This window comes from Cyanistes caeruleus, chromosome 28 (assembly GCF_971803275.1).
Source record: "Cyanistes caeruleus chromosome 28, bCyaCae1.hap1.1, whole genome shotgun sequence".
Classification (NCBI taxonomy): Eukaryota; Metazoa; Chordata; class Aves; order Passeriformes; family Paridae; genus Cyanistes; species Cyanistes caeruleus.
In genome coordinates this window covers 2,050,037-2,070,268 of record NC_141728.1, presented here as the reverse complement: position 1 = coordinate 2,070,268, position 20,232 = coordinate 2,050,037, and the positions used below count along the sequence as shown (strand labels likewise).

Genomic DNA, 20,232 nt, shown 5'->3' with positions numbered 1-20,232 from the left:
CGGAATTTTGGGCCCCAAAAATAGGAATTTGGGTCCTCAGGTGGAAAGTTTGTACCTGAAATGGGAACATTTGGCCCAGGAATAGAGAATTTGGGCCTAAAAATGGGGAATTTGGGAACTCAGGTAGGGTATTTGGACTGAAAAATAATAATTTGGGGCCAAAAATGGGGACTTGGGTCCCAATAAAGAGTAATTTTTGTGCCCAGATGGGAAATCTGGAGCCAGAAGTGGGAATTGGCCTCCCAAAATGGACAGTTTGGCCCAAAACTGGGGGTTTGAGCAACAAAAACTTAGTTTAGACCCAAAAAGGAGATATTGTTTTAAAAAATATTAAAGTCTGATGCTAAAAGGTCAACTCAGGTGAGCCAATGGCAGCCAGGGGGGAAATCTGGGGCAAGAAGGGGAGATTTGGGATGAAAATGGGATTTTGGGCCCAGAAAAAAAGGGGAAATTAGGTTCAAAAGTGACAATTTGTGCTCAAAAGTGGGAATTTGAGGCCAAAAAAGAACATTGTGGGCACTCAAGTTTCACATTTGGACGCAAAAAGGAGAATTTGGGCCTGAAAAGGGGGAAATTGAGCACTCAGGTAGAAAATTTGGATGCCAGAAGTGGAATCTGGGTCCAAAAACCAGAAATTTGAACCAAAAAAAGGTGAATTTGGGTGCCCAGATGGGAAATGTGGACCCAGAAGGAGGAATTTGGCCCCTAAATGGGACATTTTGGTCCAAAACTGGGGGTTTCAGCAACAAAATGTGCCAATCTGGATCTTAAAGGGGCAGTTTAGATCTAAAAAAAAGGAATTTGGGGCCAGAACAGGGAGTAATGAAACCAGGAGCTTGTCATTAACTCATGTTAATGAAAGTGTGGACATGATTATAACTTGAACCAGCCCCACGCTGGATTTGGGGCTGAGCCCAGGAGCCTCAGGCACTGAGAGAAGGGTGAAGAAGCTGCTCCAGGAGTCCAAAGGCAAAGTGCAAGTCCCTTGGAGCATCAGTGGCCCCAGGGAGGGCAGGGAGTGGCAAAGGCTCCCCAGGGAGTGGGGAGAGCAGATCCTGGAGGCCAGGACTGCAGGGAGCCAAAGGCTGTGAGCAGGAACTGCAATGCTGAGCAAGCCCGGCTGGCTGGAGGCAGCAGAAAGGCCAAGCCCTGAGCCCAGGCCTGGCACAGCAGGGCCTGTCCCTCACGGGGGGCTCAGGGCTGTTCCTGGGGCAGGGGGATGTGAGGGGCAGCAAGGACAAATGCCATCAACCTGGGGGACCCTGCAGATCCTCATGGAACCAAGGGCCAGCGTGAGCCAGCAGGGCCTGACGCAAACAAGAGGCCCCTGGGAGCCTGCGGGGCTGCAACAGCCCACAGCACTCCAGTGATGGCGGCAACCAAAGGCTCCTTGACTTGCCTTTGGTGCACGGGACAAACCCCAGCAGATATTCTCAAGGGACACAGGGGCAAAGAATATTCTTAGTTGGAAGGTGTCTCGTTAAGGACTTTTGGATTAGGTTCTTTTTCCCTTTCAACTGAAGATTGACGAGAGGGAGGCAGTTTTCTCTTGTTCGGGCTCAGTTGTTTATTCTTTTCTTATCAGCATTACAAGGTACAAGGAGCTATGTGCACTATGATAGAAAAGGGTAAAATGGCTAACAAAGATCTTCTTCGAGGTCTTTTATATGTCCATTTACCCAATTAACAGATGCCAACTAAATTATTTTTCTTAGTGACCCAATGACCCAACACCTGTGCGCTGCACTGCGGCATTTTTTACCCAATCACTTACTACTACCCAAAAACCCTTAAGAGAAGAACATGAAGAAGAAAGAAGGACAAGAGACAACACCCTAAATCTCCCATCTTGTCTCCTGTTCTCTAAACTTCGTTCCAGTGATTTAAGAAACTTTCTAATCTACACACTTATACTTTTCCTATCTAGCTTTAACATTTGTTTTCATGTATCACCATGAAAACATGCTCATGAATTTCATATTATATGAAATTCAGTGTTTCTTTGAATCCTAGAACTAAGTATTAGAGACAAGGGCACACACTCTGTATCTCAGACTCCAACAGGAAGGGACCCCCAAGGACCAGCAATTCCAGCTGTCAAGTGAATGACCTACACAGGGATTGAAGCCACAGCCTCGCTGATATCAGCACCATGCTCTGACCAACGGAGCTCAGAGGTGAAAACCGCACAGAATTTTACTGGCAAAGTACAGAGAACCAAGGAACTTGGGCAAAGCATTTAATACAACATCCAGTTGAACATAAAACACTTTCCACAGCAATGACTGCATTAAGTTAGCCCATTTAACCTGCAAACCTTTAACCCTTGAGGTGTTAAGGTACCCAAAATCATTCACTGCAGAGCCAGAGAAGCACTGAGGAATGATCCTGGACACACAGGTCAGGGCAGGCGCTTGTTTTTATTTGAAAGCACAAGGAACAGACCTCTTGTAGGTCTTTGTGTTTCAAAAGAAAGGTAGATATTCATGTAGAAATACAATAAGTAATACTACAGTATTTGTAAAACACACAACAGTAGAAAAAGTTACCAATGAATAAATGCACAATTAGGGAATAATAAGGCTGAGATTCCAAAGAGTTACATTCAAAAGGCTCTGCAGCAGAAATGAGAGTTTAATACTTCAGAAAATACAGAGTCATCAATTTTCTCAGGGCAGCCTTGAGCTCCTGGTTCCTCAGGCTGTAGATGAGGGGGTTCAGGGCTGGAGACACCACTGAGTACAGAACTGACACTGCCAGATCCAGGGATGGGGAGGAGATGGAGGGGGGCTTCAGGTTGGCAAAAATGCCAGTGCTGAGGAACAGGGAGAGCACGGCCAGGTGAGGGAGGCAGGTGGAAAAGGCTTTGTGCCGTCCCTGCTCAGAGGGGATCCTCAGCACAGCCCTGAAGATCTGCACATAGGAGAAAACAATGAACACAAAACAGACAAAACCTAAACAGGCACCAATCACAGTAAGTCCAGCTTTCCTGAGGTAGGATTTGGAGCAGGAGAGCTTGAGGATGTGTGGGATTTCACAGAAGAACTGGCCCAGGGCATTGCCCTGGCACAGGGGCAGGGAAAATGTATTGGCTGTGTGCAGCAGAGCGTAGAGAAAGCCACTGGCCCAGGCAGCTGCTGCCATGTGGGCACAAGCTCTGCTGCCCAGGAGGGTCCCGTAGTGCAGGGGTTTGCAGATGGACACGTAGCGGTCGTAGCACATGATGGTCAGGAGAGAAACCTCTGTTGAGATGAAAAAGACAAACAGAAAAACCTGTGCAGCACATCCTGAGTAGGAGATGGTCCTGGTGTTCCAGAGGGAATTGTGCATGGCTTTGGGCACAGTGGTGCAGATGCAGCCCAGGTCAGTGAGGGCCAGGTTGAGCAGGAAGAAGAACATGGGGCTGTGCAGGTGGTGGCCGCAGGCTATGGCAATGATGATGAGGGTGTTGCCCAGGAGGGCAGCCAGGGAGATGCCCAGGAAGAGGCAGAAGTGCAGGAGCTGCAGCTGCCGCGTGTCTGCCAGTGCCAGCAGGAGGAAGTGGCTGAAGCAGCTGCTGTTGGACATTTGCTGCCTAAGGAAATTTTTTTCTGTGGAGGAGGAAAACACAGCACAGAGTCAGGCCACAATTCTATGAGCAAAACATATTGCCTATCTTATAGCAATTTAACATTCAGGGTCTGTCTTTTTACAAACATTTCTCTGCATTCCCCTCAGCTGGGCTCTGGGATTTGCAGGCACTGAGAGCAGGGACTCACAAATGGGCTCTGGAGGATTCCTTCTTCTTGTGCAGTGAGAGGCAAACGAGAACACTGGCTGATCTCCAATTAACTGAAGTCGTGCTACACCAAAAAGCTGTTCAGATTTCCTGTTGGCAATTTGCTCATCTGAAGAACTGAGCTGAAGGAATTCCTTGTATTTGTTCATCCAGTTGAACCTGCTGCAGTTAGGAGAGGTGGTGGGTGTTTGAAATGCCTGACATTTCTAATGCACTGCAGGTGAAATGGTGTGGGTGTGAGAGGCACAGGGATGGTCTCAGTGCAGGGACAAGAGAGCAGCTCTGCCCATCAGGGCTGTTCTCACTGCTCCTTGCTGGCAGCTTAGAGCTGAAGGAGAGGCACCCAGAGGAGTTCCCCGAGAGAAACAGGGCACTGCTGAGAGCAGAGAGCTCTGGCTTCAGAGAGCACAGTGACAGAGCCCTCGCCTTCTCTCAGGGTGTCTCTTTAGGATCTCAGCTGTCTCCTGCCAGGCTGGGGCACAGAGGGATCATTGCAGCTGCCCAGCTGCAGCTGCCCAGCAGCGTTCCCCTGGCCCTAGCACTGAGCTGTCTCCTGCACAGGGATCCCAGGCAGCCCAGAGACACCACAGGAGAGCTGTGCCCTTCTGGAGGGCACCCTGCAGCCCTGCAGGACAGCCAGGGAATCAGCTGAACGGCCCCTGAATGGCGAGAGCTGGGCACTCTGCCCCCACAGACACATCTCCACAGCAGCATCCAAAGGCTCCCTGCCTGGACAGGCACCTGCCCCCCCCAAACCCTTGCACTGCCTCAGCAAACTCACTGGTGGCAACAAGGACACACAGGTACCTGGGGATGGCAGGGAAATGCCACAATGCTGCCGCCAGGGGAGGAGGGACACAGAGACTGATGGAAATCAGGGGTTTCTCCTTCCCCGGGCTCTGGCTGCTGCAGGGACAAAGCTCACCCGAGCCCCCGTGGGCTGAGGGCAGGGGCTCTGCTTAGGCTGGGAAAGGAGCCCGGGCAGGAGTTGCTGGGGGAAGGTGTCTGAGGCACAGGGACAGCAGGGAGGTGCCCACATCCCCCTGGCCAGCATCTCTGGCAGCAGCTCCCTGTCCCTCCCTGCCCGTGTCTCTGCTGAGTGGGGCTGTTCCTGCCAGCAGCGTCTCCCCGTGCCCAGCTCCGCTCCCTGCCAGGGCTCACAGAGTCCATCCCCACCCCACGGCCCCGGCACAGCTCTGCCTGTGCAGGGACCTGTCCTGTGCCTCTCAGGGAGCAGCAGGGAAGCCCCGCTCTGGAGCTTGTTCTGCTCCACACCACGACATCCAGGAGAGCCACCCTGCCAGGTCCTGTCAGTGCTGGCATTGTCACACACTCCCAGCAACTCACCTGCATTGCTCTGCAGCCAGAGACTCACCGTGTCCAGGGGCTGTGCAGATTTCTCCCTTGATGGGGTCTCTCCTGTTCCCCCACCCCAGGCTACCTTGAACCTCTTTCTCACTCCTGCTGCCTGCCCTTGCTGCCTGCAGGTACTGCCCTGCCTGCCCTGTGGCCACCTGCTCTGCACCAGAGGAACTGGGAGAGTCCATCCAAATGATCATGGAAACCATGGGATGTGCCAGCCTTAGGAGAAGCCTCCAGGAATGGAAGTTTAGCTTTGCTATAGCCAGAGAATTATTCTTTCAAACACTGTGAAGATTTCTCCTCTAGCAAGAGCTCAGTCACCCTCCCAGCCCAGGCTGCCTCTCATCTCTCTGTGCCCTGTGCTGTGCCTGGGGTGGCTGCAGGCAGTGCCCCAGCCCTGCTGGGCTGTGCCCAGGAGCTGCTCCTGGCCAGAGCTGTCTCTCTGCAGCGCTGCCCTTGCCAGGAGCTGCCTCTGTGCCAGAGCCCAGCCCAGCTGAACAGCACAGACACAGCACAAGGACTTCTCTTGTGGGTTGGGCGCTGAGTCCCTGAACATCAGTCCCCCAGAGGGAGCTGAAGAAACCTCTCAAGAATTCAAAGTCACAATCCATCTCCAAAGTTTCGTGAGGTTTTAATGGGTCCCACTGAGGCACTCAACTGGGAAAGTGTCCCCAGGTTCCAGGGAGAGCAGAACACTGCAGGCACTGGTGACAGCTGGGGACAAGCAAGGGAAAGGTGTCTCTGGTGCTGAGCAAAGCTGGATGTGTTTCAGGAGTGCAAAGGGCCAAGGGCTGAGCCCCAGCCCCTGGCAAGGCAGATGCTGTCCCTCCCTCATTGCTCAGGGCTCTTCCCGGGCCACTGGCATGTGGGGATGTGCAATGCCAAGGGCAGCACCATGGGGCGGCCCCTGCCAGGCTGCTGAGCAGGGACAAGGAGGCAATGAGGCCCCAGGGCTGCCAGGGTCACTTGTCCCCTGCTGGCCTCAGGCCCAGGGCCAGCAGCCATGGCCAAAGGGCTGCACAAGTTGCCTCTGGCAGGGCCTTGCAGCTGCTGCCCATCCCTGTGCCCTCTCCAGCCCAGGCTGCCCTACGGTGTCCATGCCCTGCGCCTCTGGCCCTGCAGGCTGTCGTCATCCCCCGGCTGCCCCAGCTCGCTGGGCCCTTCCTTTGTGACAGCTCTGCGTCCTGCCTGCCTCTGCCTGGCCACACAAAGCCTTGGCCTTGATACCAAAAGGGTTAACTCAATTTTTACCGTGCCTGGGAACTTCTAGCACAGGAACAAGGCATGCAGGGCCTGCCTTCCCAGCAAGGATGGTTGGGAGACAAGGAGAAGACATCTCGCTCAAGGGTGCAGTGATGGGAAAAACAAGGACTGAATCTGGGAACTCAGGGTGTGGTTTTGTGGAAATGGGTAAATTGTAATATGCATTTAGCCACTGTATAAAAGCAACACACTGGGAGAATCACATGTCCATGTCAGGTTAGGAGTTATCCCATGTTGGACCTCAGGCCTGAATAAATGATGCCCTCTTAAACACCAAATGAGTGTTAAGGAGACTTACTCTGATGTTTCAGAGCCTTGCTGATGGTGGGGCCTCACAGAACCAAGGAGTCAGCTGTGACACTGGGCAAACTCATGGAACAAAGGGTCCATTTTGACACAGCAGAACCCCACGGAACCAAAATCCATTTTGGCACATTGGGGCCACATTGAACCAATGGTCCATGGTGAAACTGAGGAACCTCTTGGAACCAAGGGGCCCTTCTGACACAGCAAGGCCTTGTGGAACCCTGGCCCATTGTGACACCATGGAACCGCACGGAACCAAGGTGACCATGTTCTACTGCAGAACCTCATGGAACAAAGGGCCCATGGTGACACTGCAGAACCAAGGAGACCATGGTGACACTATGGGGCATCATGGAACCAAGGGTCCATTGTGACTCTGCTACCAAAAATGGGAAAAAATAAAAGAAAATAAAAATAAAAATAAAGTAAAAGAAACTGCTTCACAGCAAGGGAGCAGTGAGAAGCAGCATTCTTTATTCAGCCAGATGCACAAGGGGGAATAGCTCTTCCCAAAGGTGTGTGTGCTGGGTACAGGAAAGTTCCTGCTTATGGACTGTATTTTACATCCATATTCACTGACTGTCACAGAATAAACATACATATGATAATCATTTCTCTGAAATCATTAACCTATTTTCTCTTACCTTCATAGCTGTGTTCTTCTGTCCTGGGGCTCTCTGGTGCTTGCTGTTGTCAGAGTCAGACCTGACTGCCCGGTGAGCTGGTAAAAGTTGGCACAACTGGAGCTGGTTGCTTTCCAATTCTTACACAATGGGCATGGTGCAGTTCCATGGGCCAGGGGGTTTTGAAGAACAAGAACTGTGTGTTCACCAGCTGGGGATGGTTTTTCATCTGGTAACATCCCCCCTTGGAGGCTTGTGAAGCTTCTCTTCTCTTCAAGCCTTGCTAAGCCTCCCATCTGTGGTGTCTGCTGGAATTCAATGCCCTCCCCATCCCACAGCAGCCCTGCCTTTCCCTCCTGCAGCCTTGGTCTCCAGCACAGCCATGGAGGCTCTTTGGGCTCTGGACTTTTCCTGCAGCCACCAAGGGCAGCTGAGCTCTGCCCTTGCCACAGCCAGTCCTGGCCAGCACAGGCCATGCACAGCAATTCCTTGTCTGTGCCTGGCCTTGCTGCCAGCCCCGGCAGCGGCTCCGTGGCCCCTTTGTGCCCCGCTGGCCCAGCCATGGTGGCCCAGCCCCTGGGCAGGCCCAGCCCAGGGCAGGAGCATTGCAGGTGGGCACGGCCCCTGTGCCGTGGTGCCCACAGCAGCCCTGGGGCTCTGTGCCCCATGGCCTCCCTGCTGGGCAGCCTCTCCCAGCTCCTGCAGAGCCCGTGGCACCTGTGGGCCTGCACACACAGCCCTGCCCCGGGCTCTGCCGGGCTCTGGGCCGGCACAGAGGCCGGGCAGGGCTGGCCATGGCCACCAACAGGCCCTGAGCCCTGCAGGAGGATGGAGCTGGGCCACAGCCAAACTCAGCCCAGGCCAAACCTGGGCTCAGCAGCCAGGGCTGGCAGCACCTGGGGAGAGAGCCTGGCGGTGACAAATGTCCTGGACCCCCTCTCTGCTCTGCTCATGCCACCAAGGGCACAGAGCAGCCTCCTCTCTCGGCCACTTGCCTGTTTCCAATTCCTTGCCCTGTAGGCGCTGGCCCTGCCCCACAAGGCCTGGGCCGAGTCCTGTCCCTGCATGCTCACACAGGCTGAGATGGACACTGCTGGTTTCTCTGGCAGGCTCTCTGAGCCCAGCCCAGCTCCCTCCAAGCTGTCCCAGCTGCCCTGAGCTCTCGGCAGCAGCCAGGGCCTCTCCCCAGCACAGCCCAGCCGGCTCTGGCCCCACAGCTCTGCTCAGGGCAGGCTGCTCTGGGCACTGCCCCACGGCCTCAGCCCCTCTGCAGGGCACAGCAGCAGCTGAAGCTCAGAGAGGCCTCAGCCCCAGCCATGGGGGAAAGTGCCTGGCCAAAGGAAAAGGAGGCTCCCTGGGTGCCCTGCTCCCCTCTCCAGGAGATCCTGGCAGCTCTGCAGCCCCTCCTGCCATCCCATCTGCCCAGGCCAGCACCCCAGCCCCGGCCTTGCGGCCCTCAAGAGCTGCTCCTGCTCCAGGCCCAGGGCCCATCCCAAAGCTGGGGCAGCCACAAAGCTGTGCCCATTGCTGGTCATTCCTGCTCTCACGAGGATGGATCCTCAGCCACTTGGAGGTTGCTGATGAATTTTACTTTTCCACAGGCCTCTTCTTTCTTGAGCGCTTCAGCTGAGAAATTCAGTGACAAAGGCTCATTAACATTTGTTCAATCACCCAAACAAGATAAGCCCATAGGAAAAATTCAAGTCATCAGTACTTTCGTGGTTAATTAGACAAATTTCAGAAGCGTATTCAAAGTAAATCTACTGTATTGAAAACAATTGAGATATAATTGTTTGGTCCTGTTCAGTTTTCTTTTTCTATTTCCAATCCCCAGTTGATATTAATCCCCAGCACCCCCTCATACAGTCTGAATAGATCTGAAAATAAACACCTCTTATGACTGATGATTAATCAGACTTTGTCCCTACCCCCACCCCACCATTTCCCCCATCCAGCCCCTGGGACTCAGAGCAGCCCTGTGCAAATCTGACAAACCATGGCTGTGCCTTCATTTCCCTATGCTCCAGTGCAGCTCATTTGGAAATTTTCCCACTAAAGTTATGGAGAAGTATTAAAAAGAGCTTCTAGGAAATGCACATTCCTGTTCTAAAGGATGTATTTTATTCCTGCTCTCTTTGGAGCAGAGGTGATTGCAGCATTCTGTGATTGATATTGACCCAGGGTCTCTCCTCAGGAGGTCTGGCCTGCTCAGAGAAGCTGTGCCTTGAGGTGTGAGCCAGTGTGGACAACCTTGCTCCACATTCCCCAAGCCCATCCTCTCTGTCCTCCCACACCTGGGACCTGCTTTGCTTGGAGAGCTGCCTGCACTCAGCAAAGAGGGGATTTTCCTTTTTATTTTCTTTTTTTCTTTTTTTTTTTTTTTTTACGCAATCTAATACTCCCAAGTTTCATTGTTGAAAACAGACCCACTCCTCAAGTGTGTGCCAGACCAAGGTGCCACCAAAAGCACTCCAGACCTGCCCTGGGCCAGCTGTGAGGGTGGATCATCATCCCAACCTGCACTAGGCTGTAAGAAATAATTTTGAGAACCCGGATGCAAGTGTTAAACCTTGGTTAGCGCTTTGTTGTAAACCAGTTCAGTTGTTCTGTTGTTTATCCCAAGTTCAGGTTATTAGCTCTTTTCTTGTTATGTATTAGCTGTACTTACCCTTTGCTGTCATGTCCCTGTCCCGTCGGGAGATCACCGCCACTGCTCCCCAGAATGGCGTCCCCAGCCCTGAGGAGGAGGATGACACAAGGGCCTGGACGTAAATGAGAGAGACCAGAGACACACAGGATGCACACAGACTAATAAGACTCCGGAAACAACGAGCCACACTAAAAAGAAGAAATCAAGACAGCACCACCGAATGAGGAAGACCCAGAGGAGTCCCCTGACTTCCTCCCAAAAGCTGACAGCACCAAGGGGGAACTCGACCAGGGTGACATCCCAGACTCTGAGCCGAAGAAGACGAGCATTCCTGCAGACTCCTGTGAGGACGGAAGCTCTGACTCTGCCGTGTGGCAAAGTCAACCTCCTCCTCTGCGTGAAATCTGGGAGCAGTGGCGGTGTGTGCGACCCCTTGGGCCTCCACCCAAGCTGATTCTTGTATTAAAAGCATTAAAAAGGACCTCTAGTCCTGCCCAATTTATTTCAGTACCTAGACAGGTGTTGAGAACAGACCCGTGTTTTGGCTACTGCCTGGCAGTGCCGTCATTCCTTCTGACATTCCTTCCCCCATCAAAGGGGATGGGAGTAGGCAAGATCCTGGGAGAGGACACAACCAAGCCAACTGACCCAAATTAGCCAGAGGGATATTCCATACCTCATGACAACATCTCAGAGAGCTAAGCTCAAGGAGAGAGGAGGAAAGGGGGGGCATTTTTGAGTTTTCAGTGTTTGCCTTCTGGAGGAACCATTATGTGTGCTGAAGCCTTTCTTTTCAGAAAATGTCCAAACATCAGATGGGAAGTAGAGAGTGACTTTTTTTCTCTTCAGCCCATGCAGGCCCAGATCTCTACTTAGTTCTTTATTTTACTGTAATAGAACTGCCTTGTCTCACCCTGCTGGCTGTTCTCTGTCTTATCCTCTTCCCCGTCCCAGTGGGAAAGAGAGTGACAGAGCGACAGCGTGGGCACCTGGCACGCAGCCAGGGTCGACCCACTGCAGTTGTTTTGGCACCCGAATGTGGGGGGATATAAAGTTGGTGAAATGGACTATAGCAGGAACCTCGAGGGGCCGGGCTGGAACAGCAGAGGAGTGCAGGCCCGGGGTGGCAAACAGTTTAGCAATGAGCTCGAAGCTGTGGCAGAAGCAGCATGAGGCTGGGCAGACCCAGGGATATTGAGCTAAAAGTGTACTAAAAATCCGGAGCAGTGGCAGAAACAGCGGGGTCTGGGCGGCCCTGGAAGGGGAAAAAAGGTGGAGGTGGGGATTGGTTTGGGTGTTCCCTGGCTGTCACCTGTGTAATGCCCTGGCAACAGCAGCAGCTGCTGGGCTCCCGAAAGCAGCCGTGAAACGCTCCCTTTCAGAGGTGGTCGGGTTCTGGTTTTCCCCTGAGGCACCCAAGCAGATGGTGAGGATCCCTCCCAGAGTGATTGGGTATTGAAAGGACCCAGTTACATGGCCACACGTGTGAGCAGAGGCTCACCCACATTAAAGAGACTCAGTGATAGAAAAGTTCTGCAGTAACAGTGGATCCTCGGGGCAGCAGCAGTCCAACACCAAAACCTCAACCATCTGCCCTTTGAGCCGTGTCCCCCAGCTAAGAGACAGCCATAACCCCACTGCCTGTCCCTTCTCCTGTCCTGGTGGGGTGTTGAGGAGTTCTGTGAGCGTGTTTTGGGGGCATTGGTGTTGGTGGGTGTGTTGGGGAAGGAGTTGTCTGGAAGTGAGAGGTCTAGGCTGGAATTTGAGTCAGTTTGATGGCAGCATCCGTGGTTTGGCACAGCTTTGGTCATGGAGGACATAAGGAATAGCTGTGACTTTTTCTGTTAGTGGTCCTAGTTCTCATGCAAAAAAAGAAGAGGGGAGAGCTGTAATTTATTGGCCACCTAGATATCTGTACCAGGGGCAGGATTAGCCTTTTTGCAATCTACTCAATTGTCTGGACTACTTTTGTAATACTGAGTGGACTTTCATTCCTTGAGAGCTTTAATCCTTCAGAGAATTAAGATATTATCATCCCTCCATAGAAAACCAAAGCTTTGCAAACCAAAGAATGGCCTTTTTTTAGCCTCTGTGTAGTGTTATATTTTGTAAAGTGACTCTCAATGGATGATGTTAAGGCAAAGGACTTGCTGCTTTGAGATGGGAAGCAAACTTGCAAATCTTTCACATTCTTCAGCCATTCCTATTAATTGGTGAAGTCTGCAACTTTTTGGAACTTCTTGAGTTGAGCAACGGGGAAGTAAAGCTCTCATGAATTGAGGGTCCTTAAATGCCAGATCCTTCTGTGCCTTCCCAACAAAGATGTTTTTGAGCTGCAGGAAATGACTTCAATGGGAAAATAATTCCAACATGTAATAATCTGACCAAGGCTAAGCATTGCCAGCAGTTGTTCCAGGTGCTCCTGTCAAGACCCCTGCAGGAAGGAGCCCAGTCCCCAATGCACCTGGGCTTTGGCTGCCCTCTGGCACAGAAGCCCCCCAGGGGCACAGGTCTCTGGGGCAGGAGAAGGGCACCAGCACTGCCAGGGCTCGGCTGGGGTGGCAGGTCTGCCTCGGTGGGGACTCTGCCACACTTGCTGATTTCAGTGCTGCCAGGCTCCTGTGCAGATTCTGTACAAGGCCCTGTGCCCTTCCTGCTGTGGCTGTGTTGGCAGCCCTGGGGGCTCCTTCTGCTGCCCTGAGCCTGCAGAGCAGGGCAGCGTTCGCTGATGGTTTGAGGCGTTCCTAAAGATCCTGTCGGGCTGTCTTAGACACTTTGGGCAAGGGATTCCTTTAAACCTGGGCCACTTTGGGGGGGATGGGGGCGGAACCAGGGCAGGTGGCAGTGCGTGCAAGGGCCCTTTGTGACACGGCGCAGCATGGTAACCGTGGAATGGAAAGGGACAGGGTGTCCAAGGGCCCTTTGTGACACGTGGTGACATAGGGGCTGGCGGTGACAGGGCAACGCCACTGTGCCCAGTGCACGCGACGGGACAGGACGCGCCAGAGCGGTGCTGTGAGGAGCCCCTGCACAGCGCACTCGATTGTGTCTGACCCGGAGCTTTTCCAAGACTTTAATCCTACAGGTGACCTCGTGGCAAGACTGCGGGCCTTGGTGGCCCGTGGCTTTCCCGAGGCTTTTCTTTTGCAGGTGCCTGTGGGGGAAGACTGCGGGACTTGGTGGCCCGTGGCCTTCCCAAGACTTTTCTTTTGCAGGTGCCTTCAAGGCCAGACTCCGGTACTTGGTACCTGGAGCTTTTCTGAGGCATCTCCCATCCTTCTGGCCTCTGTCCTCAAGGTGAGACTGTGGGACCTGGTGACCACAGTCATTTACGAGGAGTCTCCAGTCATTGTGGCAGGAGCCCTCGAGACCCGACTGCAGGACTTGCTGTCCTGTAGGCTTCCTGAGGCTTCTCTCTCGCAGGTGCCTTCAAGGCACAACTGCACGACTTGTTGACTCAGAGATTACCCAAGGCATCTCTCTTTAAGGTGCCTCCAAGGCCAGATTGTGTCATGGAGGGCAGATTCCTCAACCTGTTCCAAGTGTTCAGAGGGAACAGAAAGACAGCCCCTGGAGCTGCCCCAGCACAGCAGCCTGAAGAGCTGGAGCAGTTCCAACCACTGCAGGATGGTGAGTGGCAGAGCTGGGCCACAGGGCTGATGGCTGCAGCCAGCCAGGCCCTGCACCATCCCATCCCATCCCATCCCATCCCATCCCATCCCATCCCATCCCATCCCATCCCATCCCAGCCCATCCCATCCCATCCCATCCCATCCCATCCCATCCCATCCCATCCCATCCCATCCCCTCCCCTCCCCTCCCCTCCCCTCCCCTCCCCTCCCCTCCCCTGTGGACATGCCCAAGGACAAGACAGAAGAGGGGCTGGGTTGGAGCAGTTCCAACCACTGCAGGATAGTGAGTGGCAGAGCTGGGCCACAGGGCTGATGACTGCAGCCAGCCAGGCCCTGCACCATCCCATCCCATCCCATCCCATCCCATCCCATCCCATCCCATCCCATCCCATCCCATCCCATCCCATCCCATCCCATCCCATCCCCTCCCCTCCCCTCCCCTCCCCTGTGGACATGCCCAAGGACAAGACAGAAGAGGGGCTGGGTTGGAGCAGTTCCAACCACTGCAGGATAGTGAGTGGCAGAGCTGGGCCACAGGGCTGATGACTGCAGCCAGCCAGGCCCTGCACCATCCCATCCCATCCCGTCCCGTCCTGTCCCGTCCCATCCCGTCCCGTCCCGTCCCGTCCCGTCCCCTCCCCTCCCCTCCACTCCGGACATGCCCAAGGACAAGACAGAAGAGGGGCTGGGGCTGACCCCTGCCAGTGGACATGCTCCATCCCCTGAGCCACCCCAGGGCTGTCCCTGACTGGGGAACGCAGGGCTGGGCTGTGTTCTCCGGCCTGTCCCGCAGCCCCTCAGCTCTGGCTGCTCTTTGACAGATGCAGCCATGGACGAGAGACAAGAGCAGGAGCCTGCCCGTGGCCGCTTCCGCAGAACGCTGAAGGTACCTGCAGCCATCCCCACCTGGGCTGGGCCTGCTGTCACTGCTCAGCTCAGCTCTGCACTTGCAGCACTCCATGGAACATGCCTCTCTTCCCTGTCCTTTGTTCATTCTGCACAGAGGTTCCGCAAGTTCCTGCGCATTGGGCGTAGAAAGAACAACACAGCAGCAACTGAGGGCACAGCTGAGCCTGACTCCGGGCTGACCGAGCTCCAGGCAGAGCCTGATGTCAGCCCAGATTCAGCTGAGCCCTCACAAGACTCTGATGCTGCAGTGAAGGATGACAGGGCAGAGGCCGACATGGCAGGGACTGAGGGCACGGCCATTCCAAATGATGACATTGGAGAGACTCAGGGCATTGCGGATACCAACAGGATACTCACTCCCACTATTAGCCAAGAGCTCGTATGGGATTATTTCAAGGACCCTCGTGTGTCTTCTGACATCATTGACAAGAGAGCTGCTGCTTCTGACCAGCAGGTAGCCAGCCAGGGGGCAGAACTGGAGGTCTCCCAGGATCCTGTGGCCCTTCAAGCCACATCCACAGGGCCCCGTCAGCCTTTGAGGCCAGCAGAACATGACGGGAAGGGAAGCACTTCTTGGGGAAGCTGGGGAAGTTGCTGCCTTGGACAGCACTCCATGTCTTCCCCATGCCTCCTCCAGGTGCCATCTACTGTGAGGAACATTCACCAGAGTCTGGTGTCCCATGTCACTGTGGATGTCAGGCAGAAAATTGACATAATAAGGCTGGCTGAAGAACACCCGGTCGATGTGGTGCTGACCCTCCTGCGCTGTGCCCCATCGTGTGACAGGTATGGGGCCCACGTGCCTTGAGAGCTCAGGGCTCACCGGCCTTTAGGGCCCATCGCCCTGCACAGCCTGTCCAGTGGGCTCTGCCCAACAGGCAGAGAGGTCCAGGAGCCTCGGGCCCCTCTGTGTCCTGATGCTGCTGCCAATGCTCCCTCCCTGCCCTTCAGGGCACGGAGGCTCTGTCCCCTGAGACCCCACAGCTACACAGGGCATGGCAATGTCACTGAGACACCCCTGACACAGAGCTCTGATCCCACAGAGCTGCTGCCATGATGTGGCAAACCATAGCCTCATCGGGACCAACAGTTGAGAAAGTGCTGCCAACACTTCTCTGTGTGATGGAGAACTGGCCCCTTTGCAGCACCTGCACCTCTGATGGGGACAACAAGGACGTTTTGCGCTTGAGTGTGAGTTTCTGGAGATGATCACCTGGAGCTTGCTTCCCCAGGAGCTCTCCATCTTCTTCCTGCCGAAGGCGCTGGGCTGAAACCTGGGCCAGGGGCAGGCTCAGGGGACACCGGGCCCGCTGTTCCCCGCGCGTCTCCCCTCGGGCTTTGCCCCATGGACACCTCGGCACTGAGCGCTGTCTTGGTGTGATTCTTTTGCAGGCAACTCTGGTGCTCTGGATGATTGTCCAGATGCCACAGTGCCACGAGGCGATGATGCTTTATTCCGCCCGCCTGTTTGTGGCTCTGCTGTTCCATGTTGTCATCACCACACAGCAGATGCCACCAGTGGAAGCTGACAGCTTCTGGAAAGCTTGCCGGGAGCAACACCGCCTTCCCAGCAACGCCAACAGGTGCCAGTCCTCCTGTCCTTCCCATGCCCTTGTGGCTGATACCAGTGCACCCAGTGTGACCTGGGCTGTGCTCTGCACACAGGTTTGCAGTGCAGGTCATGAAATCTCTGCTCTGCCGACTGCGGTGTGACAACGTGGTCATGGAAATGGGACGCAAGCGTGGCTGGGACACGCTGCTCTGTGCTGACACCCAGCACTATGCCGTGGGTCTGCTGGCCAGGTGAGCCTCACTTCTCCCAGCTGCCTCTGAAACCTGTGCCCTGTGCCTGGGGTGTCTCACACAGTCCCTGTGGTCCTGGCCAGAGGGCCTCGTCACGGAGGGATGGCTGAGCAGACTGGAAAAGGCTGAGAGAGGAGGGTGCCCAAAAGGAGCCACTTCCCAAAGCACCCACGGTCCCTCCAGGGATGCTGGGGAAAGGCCAGATCTCTGTGAGTCATTCCTGGGAGAGGTCTGTGCTCCCCCCATATCAGAGTCTTGGTGCCGTTTTCCCCCTGACAGGGAGATGCGCCGTGGCTTGATCCCCTTCTGTTCCCGCATTGCAATCCACCTGCTCAAGTCACTCAGAAGGGAGGAGCCATGCTGTGATCTGTCCTTCATGGCATTCCTTGTGGAGGTGAGCCCAATGGCCAGCACTCCCTCGCTGAGCTCCCTGCCAGCCCTGTCCCCTTGCATAGCCGCAGCTGCCTGGGACGGTGCCCGCGCCCTGTGCTGCTGCCTGGGCCCAGCCCTGCGCAGTTCCAGGCTCCTGCCGGCCGGCTCCCCTGTCACTGCCCGGTGCCTTTCAGGTCCTCGAGTGCTTAGATTTGACTAAATACGGTGACGGTGTCCTTGAGATCGTGTCAAGGCACCTGCAGAGCGAGTGCAGGCAGAGGCGTCGCCTGGCGCTCAGAGGCCTCGTGGTGCTCAGCAAGGATCCCTCGATGGTGAGAACGGGGCAGCAGCTGAAGCTGTGCTGGGCAAAGCAGCCCCTTGGGCTGGCTGGGCTTCAGGAGCTGAGGCAGCTGCTCCCAGCTCTCCTGCCTCACCTGCCTGAGTGCTTTGGGACAGGACTTTGGCCTCTGGGCCCAGCAGCAGCATGGTGGGGTTGCAGTGCCAGGGTGGTCTTGGCACTGCAGCCGTTCAGGGCTTCCCAGCACTGCCTTGTGTTCCACACAGGCCATAAGAATGTGCAGCCTCTCTCAAAGCCTTCAGGACCTGCTGGCTGATGCAGATGGAGATGTAGTTGGCATGGCCCTCCGTGTGTTCATAAATATGCTCAACAATAAAGACATCATGATATGCAGCACCACTGCCCCAAAGCTGGCTCAGGCACTCCTGCTGCTCTTTGATCACGTAAGGCTCTGTGTCCCCAGCCACGGGCATTGGCTGCTGCCCAGAAACTTTGTGTCTTACAGATTTCTGGGCCTTTGCCCAGCTGAGCCTGGAGGAATTGGTATTAAGGTCTTCTTCTTTTCCTCCAGGACCACAGCCATGTGCAGTTGCTCTCCCTTGACCTCTTCTTCAAGGCAATGGACTTGGTAGTGGACGAGGGAAAGAAGCCCCTGGAGAAGATTTTGGACCAGAGCCTGATTCCACTCTTCATCCACTGCCATGATGAGAACCGGCGTGTGGCGAAGGTGAGGTTTGCTGTGATGCCGGTGCATCCCTGGGAGGGGCATCGGCTTCCACCTGTCCTGGAACCTCCCAGGCTGCGGCTTCCTCGGGGCCCTGTCACCCAGACAAGAGTCCTGTGCCCTGGGCTGCAGTGCCATCTCTGCATCTCTGCTGCTCTCCAGGCCTCTCGGGAAACGCTGCTTCGTGTGGCCGAGTTTCTCAAGAGGAGGAATCTGAAGCGGCTGGTGAGGAAGGAGCAGCTGTCAAAGTTTGCTGAGCGTCTGGTAAGAACAGCCTGGAGAAGCCCAGTTTTGAGAAGCTCCCAGCCCCCAGCACTCAGTGTGTGGGGCTGGCAGCTGTGGCCCCTGCCCAGTGCTGCACCCAGGGGTGCCAGCCTGTGCCCCACACGCCGCTCCCTTCCCTGGGCCGCACGGCTTCGTCTCCAGGCTCCTGTGGCCCCGAGCCGGGTGCCGATGGAGCCACACCCAGTGGGGCTGCGGGCCAGGGAGACAGCGCGGCTCCTCGGGCAGCTCCCGGCTCTCTGCCCCCTCCAGAGCCCGGCGCCAGCGGCTGCTGGCCGGGCCTCAGGGCTGGGCGGGCACGGGAGGCCGGGGCTGGCCGCAGGCAGCAGCGCCCGGCCGAGGGGCAGAGCCCGCGCCAACCCTTCCCTCTACCGCTCTCTCCAGCTGGCACAGGACAAGAAGCGAGCAGCCGAGCACCTGTGCCGGGCCCTGCCGTACCTGGACAGCCCACAGGAGCCGCTGCGAGAGGCGACCGTCAGGTTCCTCGGTGAGCCACGAACCCGGGCTGGCTCCCTCCCCGCCACAGCTCGGCCCCAGCCCCGGCTGCTGCCCCGGCAGCGACACCCGGGCCCGGCGCCCTGGAGCCCCGGCTGCCCTCGGGGCTGCTGCTGCCGGCCTCTGGCAGCCGTGCCCTTGGGCTGAGTCAGGATGCGGCAAGGGCCCGGGCTGAGCCCTGCCGGGGCGGGAGGCCGTGTGGCCCCAGGGCTGCAGCGCCGCTGGCAGGGAGCTGTGCCGCCGGGGCCCTGACAGGCTCTGTGTTCCCAGGGATGGCCGGGGAGCCCCTGAGGGGGCAGCAGGAAGAGCTGCAGACCCTCATCGCGGGTGAGTGAGGGATGGCAGTGAGGGGCTGGCACTGGGGGATCTGCAGTGCCCGGGCAGGGAGCTGTAATCCGTGCCCCGGCTTCAGAGGGCTTCTCTCCCTGTGTGGACACCTTGGTGGTGTGGGAATATCACAGAGAGATTTCAGCGACATGGGGCGGGGATTTGGGTGGGGTGTGGATTCGTGACCAGGACCTTGCAGCTGATCCTGTTGGCCTCTTCACTCTTGTGGCCACGGCAAGAGCAGGCTGGGATGGCTCTGGCAGGACTTTCTCCTAGGATTCCCACAGATCTGGGCTCTGATCGTGGCTCTGTTCCCCTCTCTTCCAGCACTTCAAGCTCTAAAAAGAGATGACAACCCTTCTGAGAGAAACACAGTTCTTCAGCAGACGTTTATTGAAAGAACTGCAGAATTACGCTCGTCTGCTGGCTTACGAAACCAGTCTTCCTGTAAGATGCTACGGATGATGAGGCTACACCGAGACCAGAAGAGACCAGCTGGAGCTCCAGGCACTGCTGGCAACTGGCCCAGCTGAGCCTGTGGAAAGCTCGCATGGCTTCAGCCCTCTCCCTGCCTTTAGATAGCTCTGTCCCTGCAGCCCTAAGACACTGCCCATCCCTTCTCTTTCCCTCCAATTTCCCTCCCTTTTGATAGCTCCCTCCCTGCAGCCCTGAGACACTGCCCATCCCTTCTCTTTCCCTCCACTCTCCCTCCATTCTGATAGTTCCCTCCTTGCAACCCTCAGACACTGCCCATCCCTTCTTTTTCCCTCCACTCTCCCTCCATTCTGATAGTTCCCTCCTTGCAACCCTCAGACACTGCCCATCCCTCCTTTTTCCCTCCACTCTCCCTCCATTCTGATAGTTCCCTCCTTGCAACCCTCAGACACTGCCCATCCCTTCTTTTTCCCTCCACTCTCCCTCCCTTTAGACAGCTCCCTTCTTCCAGCCCACAGACCTTGCCCATCCCCTTTTTTGCCCCTCAGCTCATCCCTTTGCTTCGCATCCCATCAATAAACAGTTTGCCTTTTTCACTTTACCTGCATCTCTGTGGAGTTGAAGGGTCACAAATCCAGAGCACTGTGACTCTCAGGCCCCTCCTGCCGTTCTCTCCTGCGCTGTGTTTTGTGCAGAGACGCAGAGGAACGAGCACAGATCAGGCTGGAAAGGTCCCTGTGCTGAAGGTCCAGTTCCACAGCACTGTGGAGTTAAAGGTTTAACTGAGCACCCTGAAGGCCTTGGATTTTGGAAGAGCCAAGCTGAGTATGCCCTGAAGCCGGCTGTGAGGGATTCTGTGGCAAGCATGCACAGAGGGCAAAGGAGCTTGGAATGCCTGAGTCTTTCTAGAACAGCTTCCTGAAAGCACAGCAATGCTCCATCCCTGGAGAGGATCAGGAAGAGGGCAGAACTG

At 55.6% G+C, this 20,232-nt stretch overlaps 4 protein-coding genes across 5 annotated transcripts in view; 2 read left to right on the top strand and 2 right to left on the bottom strand.

Annotated features, from left to right (window-relative positions):
• LOC147649028 (olfactory receptor 14J1-like) overlaps nucleotides 1-10,094 on the bottom strand; it is a 143,924-nt gene extending 133,830 nt beyond the window's left edge. The window contains exon 1 of the mRNA XM_086865115.1: nucleotides 10,001-10,094. The gene's annotated coding sequence lies outside the window, so the exon portion shown is untranslated. The remainder of the gene's footprint in view (nucleotides 1-10,000) is intronic.
• The window catches only part of LOC147649026 (uncharacterized), a 519,865-nt gene that overhangs the window by 482,965 nt on the left and 16,668 nt on the right, over nucleotides 1-20,232 (top strand). The window lies entirely within an intron of this gene.
• Nucleotides 2,223-3,999, bottom strand: LOC147649029 (olfactory receptor 14J1-like). The gene has a single exon (XM_086865131.1). The coding sequence runs from the start codon at nucleotides 3,565-3,567 to the stop codon at nucleotides 2,635-2,637; it is 933 nt and encodes a 310-aa protein (XP_086721257.1). The 5' UTR covers nucleotides 3,568-3,999; the 3' UTR covers nucleotides 2,223-2,634.
• On the top strand, nucleotides 12,888-19,860 carry LOC147649027 (maestro heat-like repeat-containing protein family member 7). Of its 2 annotated transcripts, XR_015279656.1 has the most exons (17): nucleotides 12,888-13,279; nucleotides 13,471-13,612; nucleotides 14,436-14,500; nucleotides 14,618-14,977; nucleotides 15,161-15,309; nucleotides 15,567-15,714; nucleotides 15,916-16,106; nucleotides 16,189-16,326; nucleotides 16,606-16,720; nucleotides 16,893-17,030; nucleotides 17,263-17,439; nucleotides 17,568-17,723; nucleotides 17,883-17,984; nucleotides 18,387-18,489; nucleotides 18,768-18,824; nucleotides 19,152-19,615; nucleotides 19,687-19,860. XR_015279656.1 is itself a non-coding variant. In XM_086864960.1 (16 exons), the coding sequence occupies exons 2-16, from the start codon at nucleotides 13,495-13,497 to the stop codon at nucleotides 19,355-19,357; spliced, it is 2,223 nt and encodes a 740-aa protein (XP_086721086.1). In that variant the 5' UTR covers nucleotides 12,888-13,279; nucleotides 13,471-13,494; the 3' UTR covers nucleotides 19,358-19,860. The 2 variants fall into 2 exon arrangements, 1 of the variants encoding a protein (XP_086721086.1); XM_086864960.1 differs by having other exon boundaries at nucleotides 19,152-19,860.